The 21813-nt window shown below is 43.1% G+C and overlaps 1 protein-coding gene across 4 annotated transcripts in view; it reads left to right on the top strand.

The window, feature by feature from the left end:
* PIR (pirin) overlaps positions 1-21813 on the top strand; it is an 88770-nt gene that overhangs the window by 35248 nt on the left and 31709 nt on the right. For all 4 annotated transcript variants that reach the window (XM_006943582.5, XM_045051202.1, XM_045051200.1 and 1 more), the window contains exon 6: positions 18344-18428. In XM_006943582.5, coding sequence (XP_006943644.1) covers positions 18344-18428 — 85 coding nt within the window. The remainder of the gene's footprint in view (positions 1-18343; positions 18429-21813) is intronic.

Below are 21813 nucleotides of genomic sequence, written 5' to 3'. Positions count from 1 at the left end.
TTGGCCTTGGTAATCAGGAGTACAGATTAGCAAGGAAATTTAGAATCAGAGTATAATGAAAGCCATAAAAAACCAAGGCGTCGCCTTCAATAAAAGTGAGTGGACACTTTATAGCTCATTGTAATCACTCGGTCGACTGTCAAGGCTTGCACTTTTAGGATGTAAGAAGTCTTTCCCCAGGAACACATTACATATGTTTCTCTAACCGGAGTGAAAGCTACAGGACTGCTTCAGGTAGCTTCGGAGGCTCTTGGACGTTGCATTGGAAGATAAGCTCTTGTGGATATAAATGAGGTAAACGGCAGTATTTTAAAGACTGCTATTGGTGTCTATAAAGCCATGCTGCTGCGAGCTGCAAACACGGTTGTTTATTTCGACCAACGCACAGACGCTTAGGATCACGTAGCTTATAAACAGCTTGACCAAACTCAGGCTAAAACGTGATGAGAAAATATGGTGTCAGATGTAATTTTGATTACTTGAAGCTTTAAGAATTCTGTTCCTGTGGCTAGGTGTAAGTCCTCTCAGACAAGAATTTTTAAATTTCAACTCACGTGGGCTCTAAATCATTGATAGGGTTTACTCTATTAAAGGAAGAGCGTGTTGTGGTCTTAAAACCACAGGGGGATCCTTTTTATCTTCCCTTGCGTGCCCTTGGGCTGTTTGGTTTTCCCTTGGCTCAGTAAAATGAGATGAGGAAGCGTTCTGATCCTCCCTTTCCTGGAGGGACTTCCATACTGGCTATGGGGAATTGGAAGGATTTCCCAGAAAGGTATCTATGCCTTTATAGTTTGGTTGAGCTCAGCAAATAGGTATTGAGGCCAACCGTGTGCAAGACACTGTGAAGGTATGAGGGAAAAGATGAAAGGAATCAGGGAGCTGGAAGGGCACGGTCAAAGGAAGGGACAGGCACGTCAACTGCTAACACTAGTATACTGTGTGGTGAGTCACCAGGCTTGTGAACATGGTGGCTTTAGCGGAAGGCAGAATAGAGAGGAGGCTCAACACAATCAGAAGGTTCAGGAGAAGCAGGCCCGTGTCTCAAGGAGCCAGCTGATAGGACAAAGATCTTTTTAACTTTTCAATTTCCTATTCTTTTTTTAAAAATGTTTACATTGAAAGAGAGTGAGCGCTAGTGGGGAGGGGCAGAGAGAGAGGGGGAGAGAGAATCCTAAGCAGGCTCCATGCTGTCAGCACAGAGCCTGATGTGGGGCTTGATCTCATGAACTGTGAGATCAGGATTTGAACTGAAACCAAGAGCCGGACGCTCAACTGACTGAGACACCCGAGCGCCGCTCAATTTCATTTTCTTTTGTCTTTAGAACTATCTTGAATATGCCAATAGTGTTTCACCTGGAGTAACTGCTCTTCTGTCTTCTCTGCCTTTTTTCTCCCTCTGAGTGAGCAAAATTAAAATAGTACAAAATTCCAAAGGTGCAATGCTTTTGTATCATCATGGGAGTCCTCCATGTTGAGAATAGAGCTGTTCCATTTGGAACATGACATGAACTGGTTCAGATCCGGTTCGTCCAGGTTCATGGAAGAATAAAATAATGGTAATTTGCCTCTGTCTTATGAAATCTTAAAGCCCCCTGGTTCTCTTTGCTTCCATAGAGGTGGGTCATTTTAAAAAAAATTTTTTTCTTTAATGTTTATTATTTGAGAAAGAGAGAGTAAGCAGGGGAGGGGCAGAGAGAGAGGGAGACACAGAATGGGAAGCAGGCTCCAGGCTCCGAGCTGCCAGCACAGAGCCCGACACGGGGCTCGAGCCCAGAGACTGTGAGATCATAACCTGAGCTGAAGTCGGCCACCTAACCAACTGAGCCACCCGGGCGCCCCTCATTTTTAACATTATGGAAGGAAAGCACGATGACCAAAATTTTTCTTTATCGGTCCAACTGTAGGTAGCAATTGGAGAAGTTTAAATGCGTCCTTCTGGAGGAAATCATTTTGAAGTCCAGACCACAAGACTCTTCTTTCCCACCACCTTCAGACAACCACCTGTGGTTAGTTTCCCTCTCATCCCTAGTCTCTGAGAACAATGCTGGCTTCCCTTCCCTTCCCCACCTGCTCTTCTTTGATGACAAGAAGGAATCCACAAGAGAAGGAGAGCTGGGCTATGAAAAGGAGGAACATAAAGACCCTGACATCTTTTCCACTCCATCCCATTTCCTTTAGCATTGATTTTTGTGCCTTTCCGTCCTCTCCACTAGAGTGCTTTCTCATAAACCCGCCTGCCTCGCACCACCCCATCACCACCACCTATTAGAGGTTCTGCCAGTTGAGTCCTCCCGGCCAGATTCCTTTTTCGGTAGTGTCCATGCTGGGCTGTGGCAGCTCTGCTTGTCAGGGGTCCATACCCACTTACGTCTTTGTGTGCCTTGGGGACTTTGAGTGTCTCTGAGTAACTCTTGAAGCTTGGCCGGTCGATTTTCCCTGACATCAGATCCTGATTCAAAGCCATCTGTTACTGATCGGTGCAAGTTTCGAGTAAGAGTTCCTGGTGACTGTGACGAGATATTGTCATAGGTTTTAAGTGAGAGTCTGTCCACCAGACAAAAGCAGAAGAGGACTTCGAATTGGGTACAAGTCGAATGTAGGGAGTTGAGGTAGAGAGAAGACCAAGAGGTAATTATCATTTCTTCCCCTCCCAAGTTCAGGATGAACTGACATGTAGACTTTGAGGAGTTAGCCAGATGGGGACCCAAATATCATCTTTATTACAGTAAAATCTGGATAAGTACACGACTGGTCTCCTGAGAATCCTTTGAACTTTTTAATACTTTCTCTACTTCATTAAGCATGTCCAGGCAGAGCTTACAGTTATAGGCATCCTTCTCAGAGGCTGGCCTCTTACCTCATGGGAGACAGAGAGGGAGAGGGACTAGCCCAGCTGAGCAGGCTCAGTTCCTTGAATGGCCCTCACCAACTGGATCCCATCCTTCCCTCTCTCCTCCGCCCCCAGGAATGGATGAGGAAGGCTGAGAGCAGCTGGATGTTGCCTTATGGGAACATTAAAGAGGGGTCTGGAGGCTCCCCCAATATTCCCCAGCATTTTGTTTTGTTAATCTATTGGATTGGACACTTAGCTATTTAGCAGTGACTGCCTCCCCCCCACCCCCCCACCAGCCTCAGGGAAGGAGAGAAGTTTGTAATTGTGGACCTCCTTTCACCGAAACTAACGTCAACTCTCTGGGATAAATTTTACCCGCAGAAGGGTCTGAAATGAATATAGAGAGTTATTTTCATTAAATAATTACCAAGGCACATCCTATTCTATGCTGCACATTTACTCCCTATCCTAGTTCCCTGTTGAATTATTCCCAGCCATGTCGAGAGGTGTGTGAGAAGCCCAAGTAGTAGCATCAAAATTACCTAAATATGAAAATGTCCTAGTCTTCACTCATATGAGGACTTTAAGAGACAAAACAGATGAACATAAGGGAAGGGAAATAAAAATAATATAAAAACAGGGAGGGGGAAAAAACAGAAGAGACACATAAATATGGAGAACAAACTGAGGGTTGCTGGAGGGGGTGTGGGAGGGGGGATGGGCTAAATGGGTCAGAGGCACTAAGGAATCTACTCCTGAAGTCACTGTTGCACTAGATGCTAACTAATTTGGATGTAGATTTTAAAAAATAAAAAATAAAATTAAAAAAAAGAAACACTAAAAAAAAAAATTAAAATGTCCTAGTCTTGAACACACATCTCCTTCATCATCAAATTTCTAAGAAGAAATCCAAGCTCCTGATCTAAACCCCCTTGCTTTTATAAACCAAATCAACAGAAATTATAATTTCTAAGTACATTCTAAATGAAGTCCCAAAGCATCCTTACCCAGCTTTAACTCTGCTTTGCTTGGGTACGGTACAGACTCTCTTCTTCATAAGCACCGCAGCCTGGCTTTTCCCCAGGCTGGATGTGGCTCCATCAGGACTTCCCAACTTGAATTCATTGTACACCAGTTCTCCTTCATCTCACTTTGAAAGTAGACCCAGAAGGTAGTAAGAGACACATTTATTGGAATACCAGCCCTAGTTCCATGAGATTTCATTACACAACCAAATCTCCAAGCCCTAGAGCAGTTATAGCTGCAGAAAACTGATAGATGTCGTCAGTCCAGGGCATTAACATAGTTGGCAGAACAAAGCCATGTCTCTGTAGTGCCTCTACCCTTTGGAGTGAAACATTCCTGTCTTCTTGTGAAAAGATGCTTGTGTCGGTGGCAACTCCAGGCACTAGGTCTTAAGAAAATCCTCCACCCAACTATTGAAGGCTGATAAGAATATGAAGAGATGTTCTTCTAGCCAACACGCAGAGAAATGTAAATTCAAATAATACGCTGCCACCGAACACCCGTCAGGTTGGCCAAAGTTAGAAAGTTGGGTATTGGCAAATGCCGGCAAGGATGGAAAGAAATAGAGGCTTCATGCATGGCACGCAAGTATAGCTATTCGTTGTGGAGAGTGAACTGGCATTGCCTACTGAAGGGAACACTGAATATGGAGTGTGCCCCAGTAATTCTACTCCTGGATATTTGCTCCAGCAAAACTTCACCAAGTAGACACAGCAATGATCATCTCAGCGTCCTGGGTGGTAGAAAGGAGTCAGAGATGATGTCGGTGTTCGCCACTTCGGGAATGGATAAGTCAAATATGGTGGTTACGTATAATGGAGTGTGATGTAGCTGCCAGAAGCAATAGACTGTATTTAATTCTATCCATATTATTAGATTTCAGGAAATAATGTGGCATAAGTCAGAACAGGAAAGCATTTATGCCACAATATCACTTATTTTTCAAGGACACCTATATATTTGAATAAACATATGAAGGGTATATTGAGAGGAATTTCATTACAGATGCCCAACCAAGAACCAGTGGGAGAATGGGATTGAAATTAGGGATAATGGGTAAAAATACAAAACAAGGCGGGGCCTCTCATGGATGTACGATGACCATGTGATGTGGACTGTGATGTATGATCAATTGAATTCCATTCTGTGCACCCAAGGCCAGAGAAAGGGGGTGGAGTAAATATTGATTGATTTGTGTTCAGCAGTAGCTTTTAACTTGGTTAGTGTAGTTGACCTCCTATTAAGTGATTTAAGGGAATTCTGGGAAGCCCTAACATATGTCAAAAAGCCTCCATTATCAAAACCATACTGTACCATTAGAGCCAATGCGTGGACAGTATGATAGATCAAAAAAAAAAAAAGCATGAACTGTGGAGTTAAGCTGACCTGGGTTCAGTTTTCAGCTATGTTGTTTAATACCTCTGTTGCCTTGGGAAAACTATTTTTGAGCCCTTATTTCCTTATCCGCCAAGCGGGGATAATAACGAATAGTTTTCGAGTTATTTGTGTGATACATAATGTGTCTAGTGACATTAAGCGTACTTAATACATATTCGTCCCCTTTTCCCTATCTGTCTCCCTTTCTATTCCCACATTCCTTTTTATCATCAGGCTTTATTGACAGCAAATGTCTAGAACTTCTTGGGAATGGAAATGAAAATGGTAACATCTTTTGTGGACTTGTGAGGTACTAAATTCTAGGGGCTGTCCAGTAAAAACATAACGGAAGCAACATCTAATTCAAAATATTCAGTAGTCACATTTTTAAAAAAGTAAAAAGAAATAGATGAAGTTAACTTTAATCATATATCTGAGTCCAATTATCCAAAATATTGTCATTTCAACATATAATCAATGTAAGTTCATAATGAGCTATTTTACATCATTTGGACCAAGTCTGGGAAATGTTGTGTGTCTCTTACACTCACGGCACGTCTCCGTTCACCTCATATGGTTGGTGGTAACCGTACTGGGCAGTGAAGTTCGAGTGCTTTACGCGTTTTCTTCCTCCCAATTTAACTTGGGTTCTCTGGAAGACAGAGCCTAAGGCAGGACTTCTGTACAATCCCGGGGCAGCGAGTGTGAGGGAGAAGGGAAATGAGACAGATGCTTGGAGGCACAGGATGCCTGATGGAAAACTGTACCTCGGGACTTTGTAACGGAGAAAGAGAGACGAATTTTCCTGTCATTCCACATCTTCCATCCCTCTTCGGCCAAAGTTGGCCCCACTGAGGCTAATGCCCTTCCTTTCTGGATTGTGTCACCCAGCCGCTTCGGGCAGCCTCTCTGAGGAGGGCACATACCACATCCAGTGGCTTGGATCCTCATTCCAGTCTGGGCTTGGATCCAGAGCTTCCATGGGTCTGTCAGGTCAAGCCCAGGAGCTCTGGAGCTGCTGCAGCTCCCGCCATTCAGAACTTGGCAGTCAGTGTGGCGGGGGCGGGGGGGGGTGGGGTGGGCAAGGGCTCAGGAACTAGCGAGGCTGAGAGACTCTGAGGAGGCATATTACGTGGTTTAACTTGGGTTCTCACAAATGCTCACAGCAACATAATGAGAGAAGGAAGGGAGGCTAGTGAGACCAGCTGTGCATCTAGTGAGTGACAGAGCTGGCATTCCAACTAGGTAGGTGTCTGGCTCCAGTTTGGGCTCTTAGCCACACGCTCATAGGTCCTTACCAGTTTGGCACAAGCCAACATAAATCAGACTTTCTGACGAGAGCAGGTTTTTATCTGTGGAAACTTTTTTTTCCTCTTTTTAAAATTTATTTATTTTGAGAGAGAGAGAGAGATGAGAGAGCACGAGTGAGGAGGGGTAGAGAAAGAGGGAGAGAGAGAGAGAATCACAAGCAGGTTCCACACTGTCGGCACAGGGCCTGATGCGGGGCTCGATCTCATGAACTGTGAGATCATGACCTGTGTCGCAATCAAGAGTCAGACGCTTAACTGACTGAGCCACCCAGGTGCCCCTATCTGTGGACACTTTAAAGACAGCGAGGTCTAAGAGGAGAGATGGATTATTGAAGGGTTCAGAGGAAGTTCTTGACCGATCAGTAATTTTCCTAAGGAGTCGACCACTGCTTACTCGCCTGCGTGGGAGGTAAGTACTGACCCCTTCCATAGGTCTCAGCCCTTTAGTTGATTTGGTCAACTCTTCAATTCTGTGGAGCTGTTGCTGAATAGTAGGGAACCTCCTTTTTTGTTTGTGGGTAGAGGGGAGGCCAAATTTAATACTTTGGGAGCCTGCTTGTATACTTACTTCATTTAGAAGGGTTGGTGTAGTAAGTTTGGAAATTTGAAAGTTGATTAAGGAAGAGACAGGTGTGAGAGAGGCCGTGACACCCAAGCTTTATTTGGGTGGTGTGTCGACAAGCTTGCATGAGAAAGTACGTCCCTCACGGCTGGAGACCTTCTGGAGACAGTGACACGATAAGGGGAATAGGGCAAGGGACCTCCCGGGGGAGCAGGGGAAATCAGGGAAGGCGCTTACCTGTCTAGGTGATGTCACTCAGCAACAAGGTAGAGGGTCTCTGGGTCAGAGGGCTCCAAATGCTAGCAGCAGGTGGAGGACTTTTCTAGCTGCAGGGTGTTGCTTACTGCTAGCAGATGGTGGGTACAATTTCGCAGGGCACGTGTGGGGTAGGCAGGCTCTAAATGGCTCAGAATGTGTTTATTTGGAATATATTTAACGCAACCGGATGTATGAGAATTCGAGTTGGCTTCATCAGGCTTTGGACTAAACAACATAGGGTCCGTCTGCGGCCTATTTATGTAGCAGGTGGACAGGAAGTTTCCCATTCACTTACCTCTTCCATTGTTGTAATGGGGTATTAGGCTATGAGTGAAGTTCTTAGGGCAGCAAGAGTTTAGAGTTCCTGATACGATGAGAAGCTTTGCAGAGCCAACCAAAACCTACTCTTCCTTTTTCTTATGTTGGGGTCAGAATGTCAGGCAGCAACAGACATGAGAGATCAGCCCACCTAGGTGAAGGTCTTCTCCAAGGTCACACAGCTCATTGTGGAAGGAACCTAGGCCCAGACTCAGGTTTCCTGAATTTTGCCTCCTTTTATTTGTGCAGTACCTCTGCCATCGGGCCCTCGTGCAGAAACTTAATAAGTGTGTCTCTTCCCACTTTGGGAATGCCTTGTTTCTTTTTCCTGGAAGGAAGCTTCTGAGTGAACCTCCCCCTCTCTCTTTAGACACCAAAAAGGTACCTTCAGGTATATGTCTGTACAAGCAGATACCCCTGACTGTATCAGATTGTCCTTCAAATGATCACGTAGGAGAAGCCCTGTGCCATAATAAATTCCCCCTTTATCATATCTGCACAGAGGTATCCGTTCCAGCTCTCTGTGAAGTCTTATCTTTGCCAAACAGCTTCCCATCTTGATGCATTTTCTTTTCTTTTGAATTTTTTTTAAATGTTTGTTTACTTTTGAGAGAGAGAGAAAGAACACGAACAGGGGAGGTGCAGAGAGAGAGGGAGACACAGATTCCAAAGCAGGCTCCAGGCTGAGCTGTCAGCACAGAGCCCAACGTGGGGCTCGAACTCATGAGCTGAGCCGTGAGATCATGACCTGAGCCAAAGTCAGATGCTTAACCGATTGAGTCACCCAGACACCCTATTCATGCACTTTCTTGCAAGAACCCTTAAAAGCATCTTAGTAAATACCAAATGTAACTAATAGCGATGAAAAAATATTAAAAAGCCCTGTGAGGAATATTCTAGCATCTGTTAATAGATTTGCTGACTCAACCTTGGAACATATTACCCATGGGTAGGAGACAAGGGATAGAAAGGTTCCCTGTTGGCATATTTGGAGGTCATTGTGGTTTTATTGTACTGTTGCCTTTGTAAAATTATGGATGGGTTACTCATATAAAGGATGGGTATTTGTTCTTCGTCTGGTTTTAATTTTCCAAAAAGTTAGAACATCTGTAACCCAACTTCAGGCGAGAATGCTGACTCAAAGAGTGAAGGAGTCCGAGACCAGTTTCACAGTCAACATGCCTCCGGTTAAATGTCAGGCCTGCGAGCCCTGTCAGCACCTTTATTCCCTTCCCCGTTCGCTCTTCTCTCCTCACTACCCCTCTCCTAAATAGAAGGTGAGGAGAGGGCTGAGAATGTTACTATGGACAACAGGGCTGCTCGAGGAAAGTCGAGGAAAGGACTAGAGAATAATTTGACTATGTCCGGAATTCTTGGTCAGCTGGACAGCTTGATGCTTGAGATTTCCCACAATCCTTTATGTTTGATAGAAGTTAAAAATGTTGTCTGGTCCTCTCTCTCACCCCATAAGAGTTGTTGGCGGTTTGCCCAAGTGTTCCTTGTCGTTTCTTTGTGTAGCACTTCATGTATATGTCAAACTACGATTATAAGGTTTTAAGCCCCCCATGATAACCTTTGGCACTGAGGATGGAAACTCATCTTTCCCACCCCTTATCAGAATATTTTAGAATAATCAAGAACTCAGAAATCCGAGTGCTTTGGATTAGAGACAGAAGCCTTACCATTTCAGCCTATTCTGAGCAACGAGAATTAGAAGTTTGCTTTAAATAATGTGGTAAATGTACTTTTCACTTCCTCAAAGATTTAGGATCTCCGGGGGACAGAGGAAGGTATGGTTCTCCACACAGGGGCCAAAGGTTCTGGCAGTGAGTTTCTTGAGTGTGTGTGTGTGAAGGTGTTCGTGGTAGAGAAAAGGGGTCTGTGCTGATGGGTTTTCTCCCCCATGCAGAGCCCAGCAGACCATGAGAGTAGGGAAGTAGTGGAAGGACAAGGAGATTGGGAGGCCCAGTGGGAAGTGTACTAGATCATGACAAGAACTCCTTATGGAGTAGATCTTCGTTGATTAGTTTGGACTCTTGGGCTACTTGTGAAGTTGTCTGCATTAAGGCTCTTCCTTGTGATGGGCAGAAAGGGAACCTACCTGCAAAGACTCCAGAAGACTATCATCAGTCGAGGAAAAGACGAGAATATGTCAGCTGGGACAAGTGATTCACCATTCAATATAAAAGGACACCAGTTTAGCTCATGATCTCATACCTCATAGCAAAATAAATTCAACAGAGATCAAAGAATTAAATGTTAAAATGTAGAACTAGAAAAATGTAGGAAGACATTTACGTGATCTTTGGATGGGGAAAGACTTTCTAAGTTTAAAAGCATCAGAAGGAAAAGACTGATAGATCTGACCCATGTTAAAACTGCTGTAAATGAAATTAAAGTCAGAAACAAACTGGGAGATTTTTACAGCAACTGTTATTAAAGACTAGCAGCCTTAATATATATTTAAAAAAAACCAGCACCTTTCAGGAGCACCTGGGTGTCTCAGTCAGTTAACCTTCCGACTCCTGATTTCAGCTCAGGTCATGATCTCACGGTTGGTGGGTTGGAGCCCTGAGTTGGGCTCTGTGCTGACAGCATGGAGACTATTTGGGATTCTCTCTCTCCTTCTCTATGCCCCTCCACCGCTTGTGCATGCTCTTTACCTCTTTCTCAAAATAAACATTAAAAAAAAAAAAGCCCACCTTTCGGGACGCCTGGGTGGCTCAGTCGGTTAAGCATCCGACTTCGGCTCAGGTCATGATCTCGTGGCTTGTGAGTTCGAGCCCTGCATTGGGTTCTGTGTTGACAGCCCAGAGCCTGGAGCCTGCTTCGGATTCTGTGTCTCCCTCTCTCTCTCTCTTTCCCTCCACTGCTCGTGCTCTGTCATCTCTCTCTCTCTCAAAAATGAATAAACATTAAAAAAAAAAACCCTTTTGTGTAAATTGATAAGCGAAGCACCAAACTCTGTTGACACCCACCCCCATTCTCGGGTCCCTCTTCATAGCCACAGAAGATTTGTCTGCACATGTTGTGTCCACTCCCCCACCTTCCTGATGCTCTCAGCCTGGCATCCACCCCCATCAGTGCCTAGAGTCACCACTGGCTTCCCTGTGGCCCAACTCAGAAGTCATTTTTTTCTTTTGACATTAACTCTTCCTTACATGGTTTGACTACTTCCTCCTTCTCGTCACCCTCTCTCTTTTCTTTGGTCTCTGAGATGGTGGGTTCTTGCATCTCTGCGTGCTCCTTGCTCCTTCAGTTTCCTTTCTCAGGTAAGTCCCTTGTCCTCTACCAGACCCCTACACACACGAGTTCTCTGGATCTCAGCCGAGTCTTCTCTCGTAGAATATCATCTTCCAGGGTGGTCTTGTCCATCCCATGAACATAGAGGCCATTTATAGTCCTACAAGTCTCACGCTGATATTCACGGCACACGCCTCACCTCTGAGTTCTGTGGACTCATTCAGGCACCTCTTTTCTCGTGTTCCCAGGCCTGTCACGTTTAAAACATTGGGGGAGCCTGGGTGGCTCAGTCGGTAAAGCTTGCGACTTCGGCCCAGGTCATGATCTCACAGTTTGTGGGTTCGAGCCCCGTGTCAGGCTCTGTGCTGACAGCTTGGAGCCTGGAGCCTGCTTCGGATTCTGTGTCTCCTCTCTCTCTCTGCACCTCCCCAGCTCATGCTCACACTCTGTCTCTGTCAAAAATAAATAAAAACTTAAAAAAAATTAAAAAAAATAAACAGCAGAAGTTGAAGTCTTGTTCCCCCTATTCCCACATGTCTTGACAACAAACAAATGAGAACTCCTTTCTCTTCCAGTCTTTTCCATCTTAATGAATGGCATGCGCTGCTCAAAGAAGAAACATGGTGGTCACCGTTATTCCTTTTCCTCCTCCACCCGCATCCAGTCCCTCAGCAAAACCTTTCTATTTCTGAAATCTATCTGAAATGTATCTACCTCACTCCTGTCCCCTGCCCAGTCCCAGCCAGCCCACTACAGCAGCCTCTTCAGGGGGCTGTTCTCTACTCCCTTCCAGTTCTCCAAATAGTGGCTCAAGACATCTAAGATAAAAATTGGATCAGCATGTTCCTGTTGTACTTTATTATTTTTTATTTTTTACTTAATTTTTTAAATGTTTATGTTTGAGAGAGAGAAAGAGATAGAGGGTGAGCAGGGGAGGGGCAGAGAGAGAGGGAGATACAGAACCTGAAGCGGGCTCCAGGCTCTGAGCTGTCAGCACAGAGCTGGATGCGGGGCTCAAACCCACAAACCACGAGATCATGACCTGAGCTGAAGTTGGACGCTTTACCAACTGAGCCACCCAGACACGCCATTCCTGTTGTACTTTTAAGGAAATCTCAGATACTTTACAGTGGCCTGCACTTGACCAGGTCTTTTCTGACTCTCTGAACTCATCTTGTGCCATTTTCTCCAGCCACCTCTGTGTCTGCGTATCACTCTCTTCTTACTGCCTTAAGGCCTTTGCAATGCCATACTCCTGTCCTGCCCGGAAACCACTTACCCCCAACTCTGTTCATTTGGGGCCATCTATTACTCTCCTCATTTTCTCTCTCTGCACCCTATTTACTTCTTTTATAGCATGTGTAATTTTGTATTTACTTTGTTACATTGTCTTCCTCGCTAGAAAGTAAACTCCATAAAGGCTTAGCAGATCTGTTATTCATTCACCAATATGCATATCCAGTGACTAACACACTACATGCTCTCAATCAGTATATCTTGAATGAGGGAACTAAGTAATGAGTGAAAACTTAAATGGGTAATGAGCAGTATTTCATAAAAAGTGATGTACAAGTGTGCTAATTAATACATAACCCCCCCAAATAGTTCCTAGTACATATGAAGCCCTTACATACTTAGCTATTGTTATTCTTATAGTAATCATACTTAATAGTATTTATTAAGTTAATAGTAATATCACCCAAACTAATAGCAAAATTAAAAGAGCAAGGAGATAACAATTTAGGCTTCTTAAATTAGCTAAGATTAAAAAAATATGATGGTGGGCACCTGGGTGGCTCAGTCGGTTTAGGGTCCAACTCTTAATTTCAGCTCAGGTCATGGTCTCACCATTCATGGGTTCTCGAGCCCCATGTTGGGCTCTGTACTGACAGCACAGAGCCTGCTTGGGATTCTCTCTCTTCCTCTCTTTCTGCCCTCCCCAAATTAAATAAATAGAAATATATAATATGGTCAACATTTTGATGAAATGGGCACTTTGTACAGGCAGTTATTAAGCGATTTGACAATTTGGATGAAAGCAATTCAGTTAGTATAAGAATTTGTAAAAATGATTTTTTGTTCAAAAACAAATGCTGCTAGACCCTGGCTGTCCAAATGTCAGTGTTTGTACTATGGAGGCCATGCCTTTAAACTTTTTTGTAGGTTAGGCTTTTTTTCTTACTTTTTCTTTTTGTTTATTTTTCCCAAGAGTTTCAGATTTTTTTTCTTTTCCTTTCCTTTCCCTCCCCTCCAGAAATTAATCCTTCCCTTCTGTGTTTGTGACAAGGACGCATTGGGGAAAAAATCTAAATGTGCAACAATAGGTGATTTGTTGGAATGAGTTAACTTTCTAACAATAGGGGGTTAAATGGGGGGGGGAACCAATATTTAGAGCATGTAGAGTTGAAAAACTGCCCTGTGGTATAGCAAAATTACGAAGACTAGAACAACCAATGACTAACAGTAGGCATGTTCGGCAAAATTGCTGTTTAATCACTTGATTGTGTTGACCAGTTTGCTTTTGGCCACATCACATTTAGCCATAAACCTACAGATACACCAAGAGCCCTTAACATGTCTAGACCTTCAGGCCCCAAATTTCACCTTGAAGGGAAAAAAAGAGAAATGTGGTCAGAGATTTGTGTGCAAAGATATTTACCAAAAGTTAGCAATGATGCAAAAAAGAAGGCCCAAACAAACCATAAAACATGATCTCTGACAGTAGGGAGATTATCCAACATGAGGGTGAGGGTCCAGGAATAGGTAGAAGGAAAATACTGTTTCTTTCTCTTCTCGGATATTGAGGATTTACACTCGTTGGTACAATTACTTAGAGGAGTCTGCTTAAGCAACGTATAGTAAGATTGAGGATTTGAGTGCATTTCCTGAGAAATCACCAAATCATAAAAGGATTTTGAAATCATGCCCCAAAAGAAATGGGCATTTATTTCTGACAGCTCTGCCGTGTGACACATTGCTGTCACTTGCTTTTAGGGAAGGCCAGCACCGTGGCAAAATGAGCAGCATTCAGGGATATAGATGGGTTCCGATTACCTGTGAAAGGAGCAGAGGCAAAATGAGAGAGATGCCCTTTGCCACGCTCACACAGCACAGCCAGAACAGTGTGCTCTTTTCTCTTTCTTGGGAAGACTTTTTGAGCCATATGGCTTCCATGTGGAAGTGATTTCATCTCCTTAATTAAGATCACATTTACGAATAAACGTACAGGCAGGAAGCCAGCTCGACAAGGGTATCATGCTAAAAGCCAGGGCGAGCAGGAAGTCTTTGAAGGATAGAAGATGAAGGTAGCTGGGGTTCGGAAGGAAGTGATTTCGGAGATCTTGTTTGGTCTTGGGTGTTTTGTGGTCATTATTGGAGCGGTATGTTAGGTTCGTTAAAGGTTTGACTCTGACATATTTCTAGAGAAAGAGAGACCAGGTTGTCTGGATTGGGGAGCCACCCCTGTTGGTCTAGGCTAGCCAGAATTTACCCTTAACCTTTTCTGAAGAGTTTTCTGTTCCCTTCCCTGCATATTTGAAATCTAAGATTTTTAAGACATTTGATTTTTCAAATGCAGACTAAAACCTTCAAAGATAAGTTTCCTAAATACTTTTAATCTATGAAATGAGAAGAAAGACTAAAGAGGAATAGCCTTGGATTTTAGTCCCTGTACAGGCACTATTGATCAGGACCAAAACAGAGAAAAGGAAAAAGAAAACAATTTCACTGATGGACTTGAAGTGCATTAGCTCTGTTCATGCTGAAACAGATCTGTGGAATAATGTTTTATTTTAGGTTGTCATGGACCGATTTATTTTAATAGATACACATTATAGCTAAGTTTTAACCAGAAAAAGAATGATTTGTTTAATTAAATTCTCATTCTGTTTTTGAGGACCATATTAATAGTTTAACACTATACATAACAATAAACAAAACAGAACACAGTTAAGAATGTGCTAGGTTTGCTCAAAGTGCATTCGAGGCTAGCATTATCCTTGTGTTAAATGAACATAATTTACATTTGCTATTTCAACAGTTATCGCGGAGGGTCAAAATTAAAAACCTATCTGCTTTTCAAAAACTATGCGTATATATAACGCATGATATGTGTGTCTACATATATGTACATGTATATATACGTGTATACACCTATACCCCCACTCATGGGGACAGCTTCCAAATTGATTTTATCTCATTATGGATTAATTGAAAAAGAACAGTGTACATTTATGTTTTGGGTATTGATTATTCAAGATGTGTTGTATTGAAACCTTTAACGTTCCCATTTTCAGTACAGAAAAGGATATTAGAATTGGAATTCTGTTTTAGCCTATAGATGTGGAAAACACTTAAAAAATGAGTAAAAAAATCCCCTTTAGCCCTTTTCACACTTGTAAGATGGTAGGTTTTATCTGTGGCTTTATAGTGTCTCTCGTTGGTTTCTGTTTAAATTTTTGTAAATGAGTACATAAATACAGAAGTCTGTGTGTGTATGGACACATGTGTGTCTGTGTCGTTGCAGTCTTACAGAGGTGACTGGTATTTGGACAGTATGGATCAGGTTGAGAAGCTAGAGGCAGGAAGGATGGCAAAAGAGATAGCTAGGGGAGCAAGACTGATGACTGAGTTTGAGGGCAAGAGTAGAGCCCATTAACCAGTGGCCCCCTTCTTACTTAACACAGTTCTAGTTGTCCTTCCTTGCCCCCAGCCACATTCTCCCTTCTCGACAGCTCTAGTCTGAGAAGTCAGAAGGGAATGTTCAAAATTAAAATGTGGGGGAAAACACTAATTTTCTGACTCAGGATTTTAGAACCAGCAATGAATTTAAATGTCAGTGAGTCCTATCATGGGATTTTCTGATGAGTGAACTAAGCCCAGAAGAAGATAAGTGCTTTGCTAGTCAGCAGGAAAAGCCATGCTAGCATCAAAGCCTCCAGGTTTCCAGCTCAAGAGTATTATGACTACATTCTGGGAGAATTCTAGTGAAAATTAAACCAAGAGACTCTCTGTGATTAATCTCTTGGCTGGAGGCAGGGATACTGCATCAGCCACTGAAGCAGAGGTTAGGAAAGACACTTAAACCAAACAGGGATTCTTTTTCTAGAAGAGAGCCAAATATTGCCTGGGCAGGGGAGTCATCGATATTAGATGAAGTTTACCCTTGATCTTTTTATTAAAAAATTTTTTTTAAGTAATCTCTACTCTTAACGTGGGGCTCAAACTCATGACCCTGAGATGAAGAGTCGCGTGCTCCACTGATGGAGCCAGCCAGGCACCCCTATGCTTGATCTTTTTAGAGGTAATTTTAGAAGTCCTCATCAGACAAAACCAGATCCTTTCCAGATGGTGCCATATACATCTAAGGGTCGTAGAGAATTTGATCCTGTGTCCCATGGGCGCTGCCCTTGTTTTATGTGTTTCAAGGTCTTCAGATTGATTGTGAGTCTTTGGCCTGAGGTTGTACTTGATGCCATAGGTCTCTCTGGTTTCATTTATGTGTGCACAGGGGCATTTGCTTTTGTAGTCTTTGAAGCTGTATTGATGCAGCGTGGCCTTCTAAGCCACATAAATCCACCTGCCAGAACTTTTAAAGCCCGAAGCTTTAATACATGAGACATTCATAGGAAAGGAAACAGTCTTCTGATAGCATTATTTACAGTTCTGTAATTCCAAAATTTAATGTACAGACATACAATTTAACCATACCAAATCACGTGTCCTGAAGAGAGGCATTTTGCTACAGGTAGGTAAAGATACTGATGAATACCTTATGTATACTGTAAATAAATTTATTATTCATGGGATTTTCCATTATGAAAGCCAGCCAATAACTATTTATTGAAGACCTACTATGTGATAGGCAGCATGGGTTGGCCCTGGGTGAAAAAGGCAGCCATGTTCCTGTCCTCATAGCATTTACATAATTATTCTCTGCAAAATGATGCATTTATCAAGGGTAGTGAATAATTGTGGGCTCTGGATTCTCTCTTTTGGTCTATTTACACAGTCTATTTACAGATCTTTATTAAAATATAATATAGACACAGAAAAGTATACAAATCAAGTGTATAACTCAGAAAATTTTCACCAAGTGAACACGCCCATGGAAGCAGAAGCTAGGTCAAGAGGCAGAAATTGTTCGTCCCCAGGAGTCCCCTTTTTAACACCTTCCAGTTACTAAGCTTCCCAAGGTAACCACTTTTCTGACTTCTGACATCATAGATTAGTTTTGCCTCGTTTGGAACTTTATAGAAATGGAATCATATGGTATATGATCATCTGCCTTCATTTGCTCAGTATTATGATCGTGAAATTCATCCAAGTCGTTGCATATAGTTGGGTTCATTCACTGTCCTTGCGGTATAGTATTTCATTGTGTAAGTAGATTACAATTCATTTATCCCTTCTATCGTTAAAGACATCTGGAATATTTCCAGGTTTGGGCTGTTACTGACAGTATCACTATGAAGATTCATATACTTGTCTTTAGGTGAACATTTCTTTTGAGGGTCCACATATGAATGGAATGCTGGGTCATAGGTCATGCATATACATTCACGTGTACCGTGTACTGCCAAGCAGCTTTCTACCGTGTTTATACAAAGTTCTAGTCCCACCGGGAGTGTATGAAAAGCTGCATTTTTTCCACATCCTTGCCCCATTTGGTGTTACGTGCTTTTTCATTTTTGTGTGTGTTTTCAGTTTCTAAAAAGTCAAACAGAACCACCGGGGCTTTGTGATAAACAGTGAGACACATCATAAAGTTCATAGCAACAGCGATAATCCCTTGGATTTTGGTCTGTGCCAGTGATTCAAAACATGGTATCCTATCGGCTCACAAACTCTGCTTAACTGTTGATGGAATCGAAGCCACTGTTTACAGTGGAAAATCTTGCAGAAGTTGGCCTTTCTTGCATTTGAAGTCGTGGCTTTTTCAAGCCAGTGGTGGCGGATGACCTTTTTTCGCCTGAGGGCAGAGTTAGAACAAATACAAATATTTACTGGCCACTTAAAAAAAATTTTTTTTAATGGACATGGCTTCATCGAGACCTGGGGAAAAAGCACACACTGGGACATGAGCTACCCTGCTATCATCAAGTGGAAGGCTGGAGGCAAGCCTTGGCCAATAAACTATTAACCTGGGACCCTATTTGAGAAATGGTTAGAGGGAGATAGCTGTCATCCTGAAATTAGTTTGTCAACCATATTGTAAAGCTAGGAGGGCTAACTTTTAGATGAAGACCCTTCAGAGGGGCCTGTATGGTAGCCCATCCCCTTGCTTTAACAGCACTTGCCAAGGAGGAGTTGTTAATACAGTCATCCAGGCCCCAGGCCCATCAGAGAAGCGCCCAGCTGAAGTGAAGAAGAACTTTATTTTTGGAAAGATTCTGATGGTTTCCTTTTCCTTTTCAGTCTAAGATTTACACTCGCACACCAACCTTATATTTGGACTTCAAACTGGACCACGGAGCAAAGCATTCCCAGCCTATTCCTAAAGGTATGGTGGCTTCTGGGGTTTAGTGATCGGAAAAAAGGGACTGCTTTCTCTGAAATGTGCTCATTTTTGAATCTGTAATTACACTTAAATTAACAAATATTCCTGGGGCTTTTCAAGCAAAGAAGATCAGGAAGAATTCATAGAGTGTTAGGGCCGGACTGTGTGGGCCCTGTTTTTTTCCACCCCCGTTTTATGGGTGGAAACACTAAGATCCAACAGATGAGCTACTTGCTCACGTCCTCGTAAAGACTTGCTGGACAAGCCAGGACTTTCACCGCGTCTTCTGATTTCCTAGCCACTGGTGACTCAGAGTGTTCCTGCAGGCACATTCCAACCTTGTGACTTACGAACAGGTGTATTCCTGAATGAGATACTGGTATCTGTTGATAAAGGTACAGTTACGGAGGGCTTACCCTTAAGTGGACTTCTAAGTTCAAAAGCATACTTAGAAAACTCCCAAGTGTATAAGGCCAATTTCATTTTTAAAAATGGTTGCATGAGATCATTAGGCAGAAACCTTGGAGCCATTATTTTCTTCTTTGGGTTTTTCTGGCTATTTTTGAGTATAGAAAAACTCTGCAGATTAATTCTCTGAAACATATGCCTACCCTTATACATAATTTTTATAACAATAAGTGTGAAAGTGTTAAAGCCCATATGCTTTAACCTTGAGTACAGTGCTTTTTTCTTCTGCTTTTGAGTTTGCTTCCCTCCAGTTCCTTCCAGTACCTTCCCTATACATCGCAGCTCTAAGATATAGCCGACACAGATCCTCAAATTAGATCTTGCTGTGTTTTTCTCCACACTCACTTTTCTACACTGACATATATATGCATGCAAATGCACCCCTATACAGGATTGTTTTGTCATTGTTTTACTAAAATGGAACCATATTATAAATGCATTTTTGCATCTTTTTTGATCAAACAGCTCCTCATGGGAATCCTTCCCAATCTACTTATAGGGGCTCTCTTTGTTTATTTAAGTAATTAATTAAAAAAATTTTTGAAGTTTATTTTTTTGAGAGAGAGAGAGCATGCGTGTACACACGCAAGTGGGAGAGGGACAAAAGAGAGAGAGAAAGAGAGAGAGAGAGAGAGAAGAGAATATCCCAAGCAGGCTGTGTGCTGTCAGCGCAGAGCCCAACGTGTGGCTCAGTCTCACAAACTATGAGATCGTGACCTGAGCTGAGATCAAGAGTCAGACGCTCAACCAACTGAGCCACCCAGGCACCCTGACTTTGAAAAATTTTTAACTGAAGTATAGTTGACATCTCAGTTTCAGCTGTACCACATAGTGGTTCGACAACGGTGTACGTTGCGGTATACTCGCTGCGGTACGTCTGCCTACCGTCTGTGACCACACGGCGTCGTTGTAGTGTTAGTGACTGCATTCCCTATGCTGTACTTTTCATCCCCGTGCCTTATTTTATAACTGCAAGATGGTACGTCTGAATCCCCTTCGCCTATCTCCCCGTCCTCCTTCCCTTTGGCAACCACTGGTTTGTTCTCTGTATTTGAGTCTGTTTCTCTCGGTGGTGGTGGTAGTGATGGCGGTATGCCGTGCCGTGGGTGGACTGTGATGCGTTTACCTACTGCCTGTCAGCAGGCACTCCCTTTGTTCCTAGAGCTCGGCCACTGCACACTGGTCTGCAGTGAACATCCTTATACACGTGTCCTTCCCTATGGCACTTATTTTGATGCAGTAGATTTCCAGTGACGGTCACAAGGTATACGCATGTTTGATTTTAAAACAAACACGTCAGGGTGATTGGTTGGCTCGGTCGGTTGAGTGACTTCAGCTCAGGTCGTGATCTTGCGCTTTGTGGGTTCGAGCTCCGTGTGGGGCTCTGTGCCAACCGCCCGGAGCCTGCTTCGGATTCTGTGTCTCCTCTCTCTCCCCAGCTCACACTCTGTCTCTCTCTCTCTCTCTCAAAAATAAATAAACATTAAAAAAATAAGTAAAACACATTGTCAGGCTGCGATCCCGAAACACAATTACACTTTTTCCATCAGTAGTATCTGAGAGTGCCAGTTTCTCCATGACCCCACTGACACTAAGTGTATGGTTCATGTTAGGTTCTGTTCTACCCTTAGCACCACTCTATGTTACCTAATGAGAGAATGCGTATATGTCACTTTGAAAGGCTGTACTTCTGGGGTGACTCAGTTGGTTGAGCGTCCGACTTCGGCTCAGGTCGTGAACTTGCAGTTCATGAGTTTGAGCCCTGCGTCGGGCTCTGCGCTGACAGCTTGGAGCCCGGAGCCTGCTCTGGATTCTGTGTCTCCCTCTCCCTCTGTTCCTCCCCTGCTCAAACTTTGTCTGTCTCTCGAAAATAAATAAAGATTTAAAACAATTTTATTTTTTTTAAATTTTTTTTTTCAACGTTTATTTATTTTTGGGACAGAGAGAGACAGAGCATGAACGGGGGAGGGGCAGAGAGAGAGGGAGACACAGAATCGGAAACAGGCTCCAGGCTCTGAGCCATCAGCCCAGAGCCTGACGTGGGGCTCGAACTCACGGACCGCAAGATCGTGACCTGGCCGAAGTCGGACGCTTAACCAACTGCGCCACCCAGGCGCCCCAATTTAAAACAATTTTAAAAAGGCTACACTTCTGTTCCACTTTGTCTTTATAAATTCTAAACTTGAGATTTGTTTTCAAAAACGTTTTTGGAGGGACAGAAAAGCCAGTAGCTTAGAAATGCATGTGCATCATCGAGTCAATATAAACCCATTTGGAAAAAGTCTCTTATAAACCCAGCAACGAAGCGTCCTCTCTCTTCTTCTCAGTGTCGCTGTCTCTCTGTCACACGTGCGCGCGCGCACACACGCACACACACACACACACCCATGTTCACATTACATTAAGTGACAAATCCAAAGTTTGGGGCCTCTCTGTCCAGTACCAGACAAACAGTTTAATTCAGGTATTATAAAGTACTTACTGCCTACAGACTTGATAGTTTTGGCTGTCTGTAATCAGCCATATTGGCTGGTGAAATTATGCTGCATAAATTTTATTATCAAGTCATTTAAGTCAAGGTGACCCTTTGTCTTTTTTTTTTAAAACCACATTTCCAGGTCAAATTCCATTATAAACCCGAAGGACTGTTTAAATTCATTTTATTTGGGTGCTTTGCTGCATCAGATATTTTTTGAAATGCTTTTGTCACTGCCAGGGTCCTAGACATGTTCCGTTTACAATATTTTGATGGTTTTGTTACTCACGGTAAGGGGATTTGACATGGACGTCTGGGTTATGTTTGGCTTTTGGCATAAGCTTTGCGATCTCACTAATTTAATGTCGACATGATTGTATCATTACCGGAGTAGAGGGAGAGAGGTAGGGGCATACACTGCTACCATCTCATCCCTGATACCAG

This window comes from Felis catus, chromosome X (assembly GCF_018350175.1).
Source record: "Felis catus isolate Fca126 chromosome X, F.catus_Fca126_mat1.0, whole genome shotgun sequence".
Lineage (NCBI taxonomy): Eukaryota > Metazoa > Chordata > Mammalia > Carnivora > Felidae > Felis > Felis catus.
Note: the sequence above shows the minus strand (reverse complement) of the source record. Positions and strands in the feature narration are given on the sequence as shown.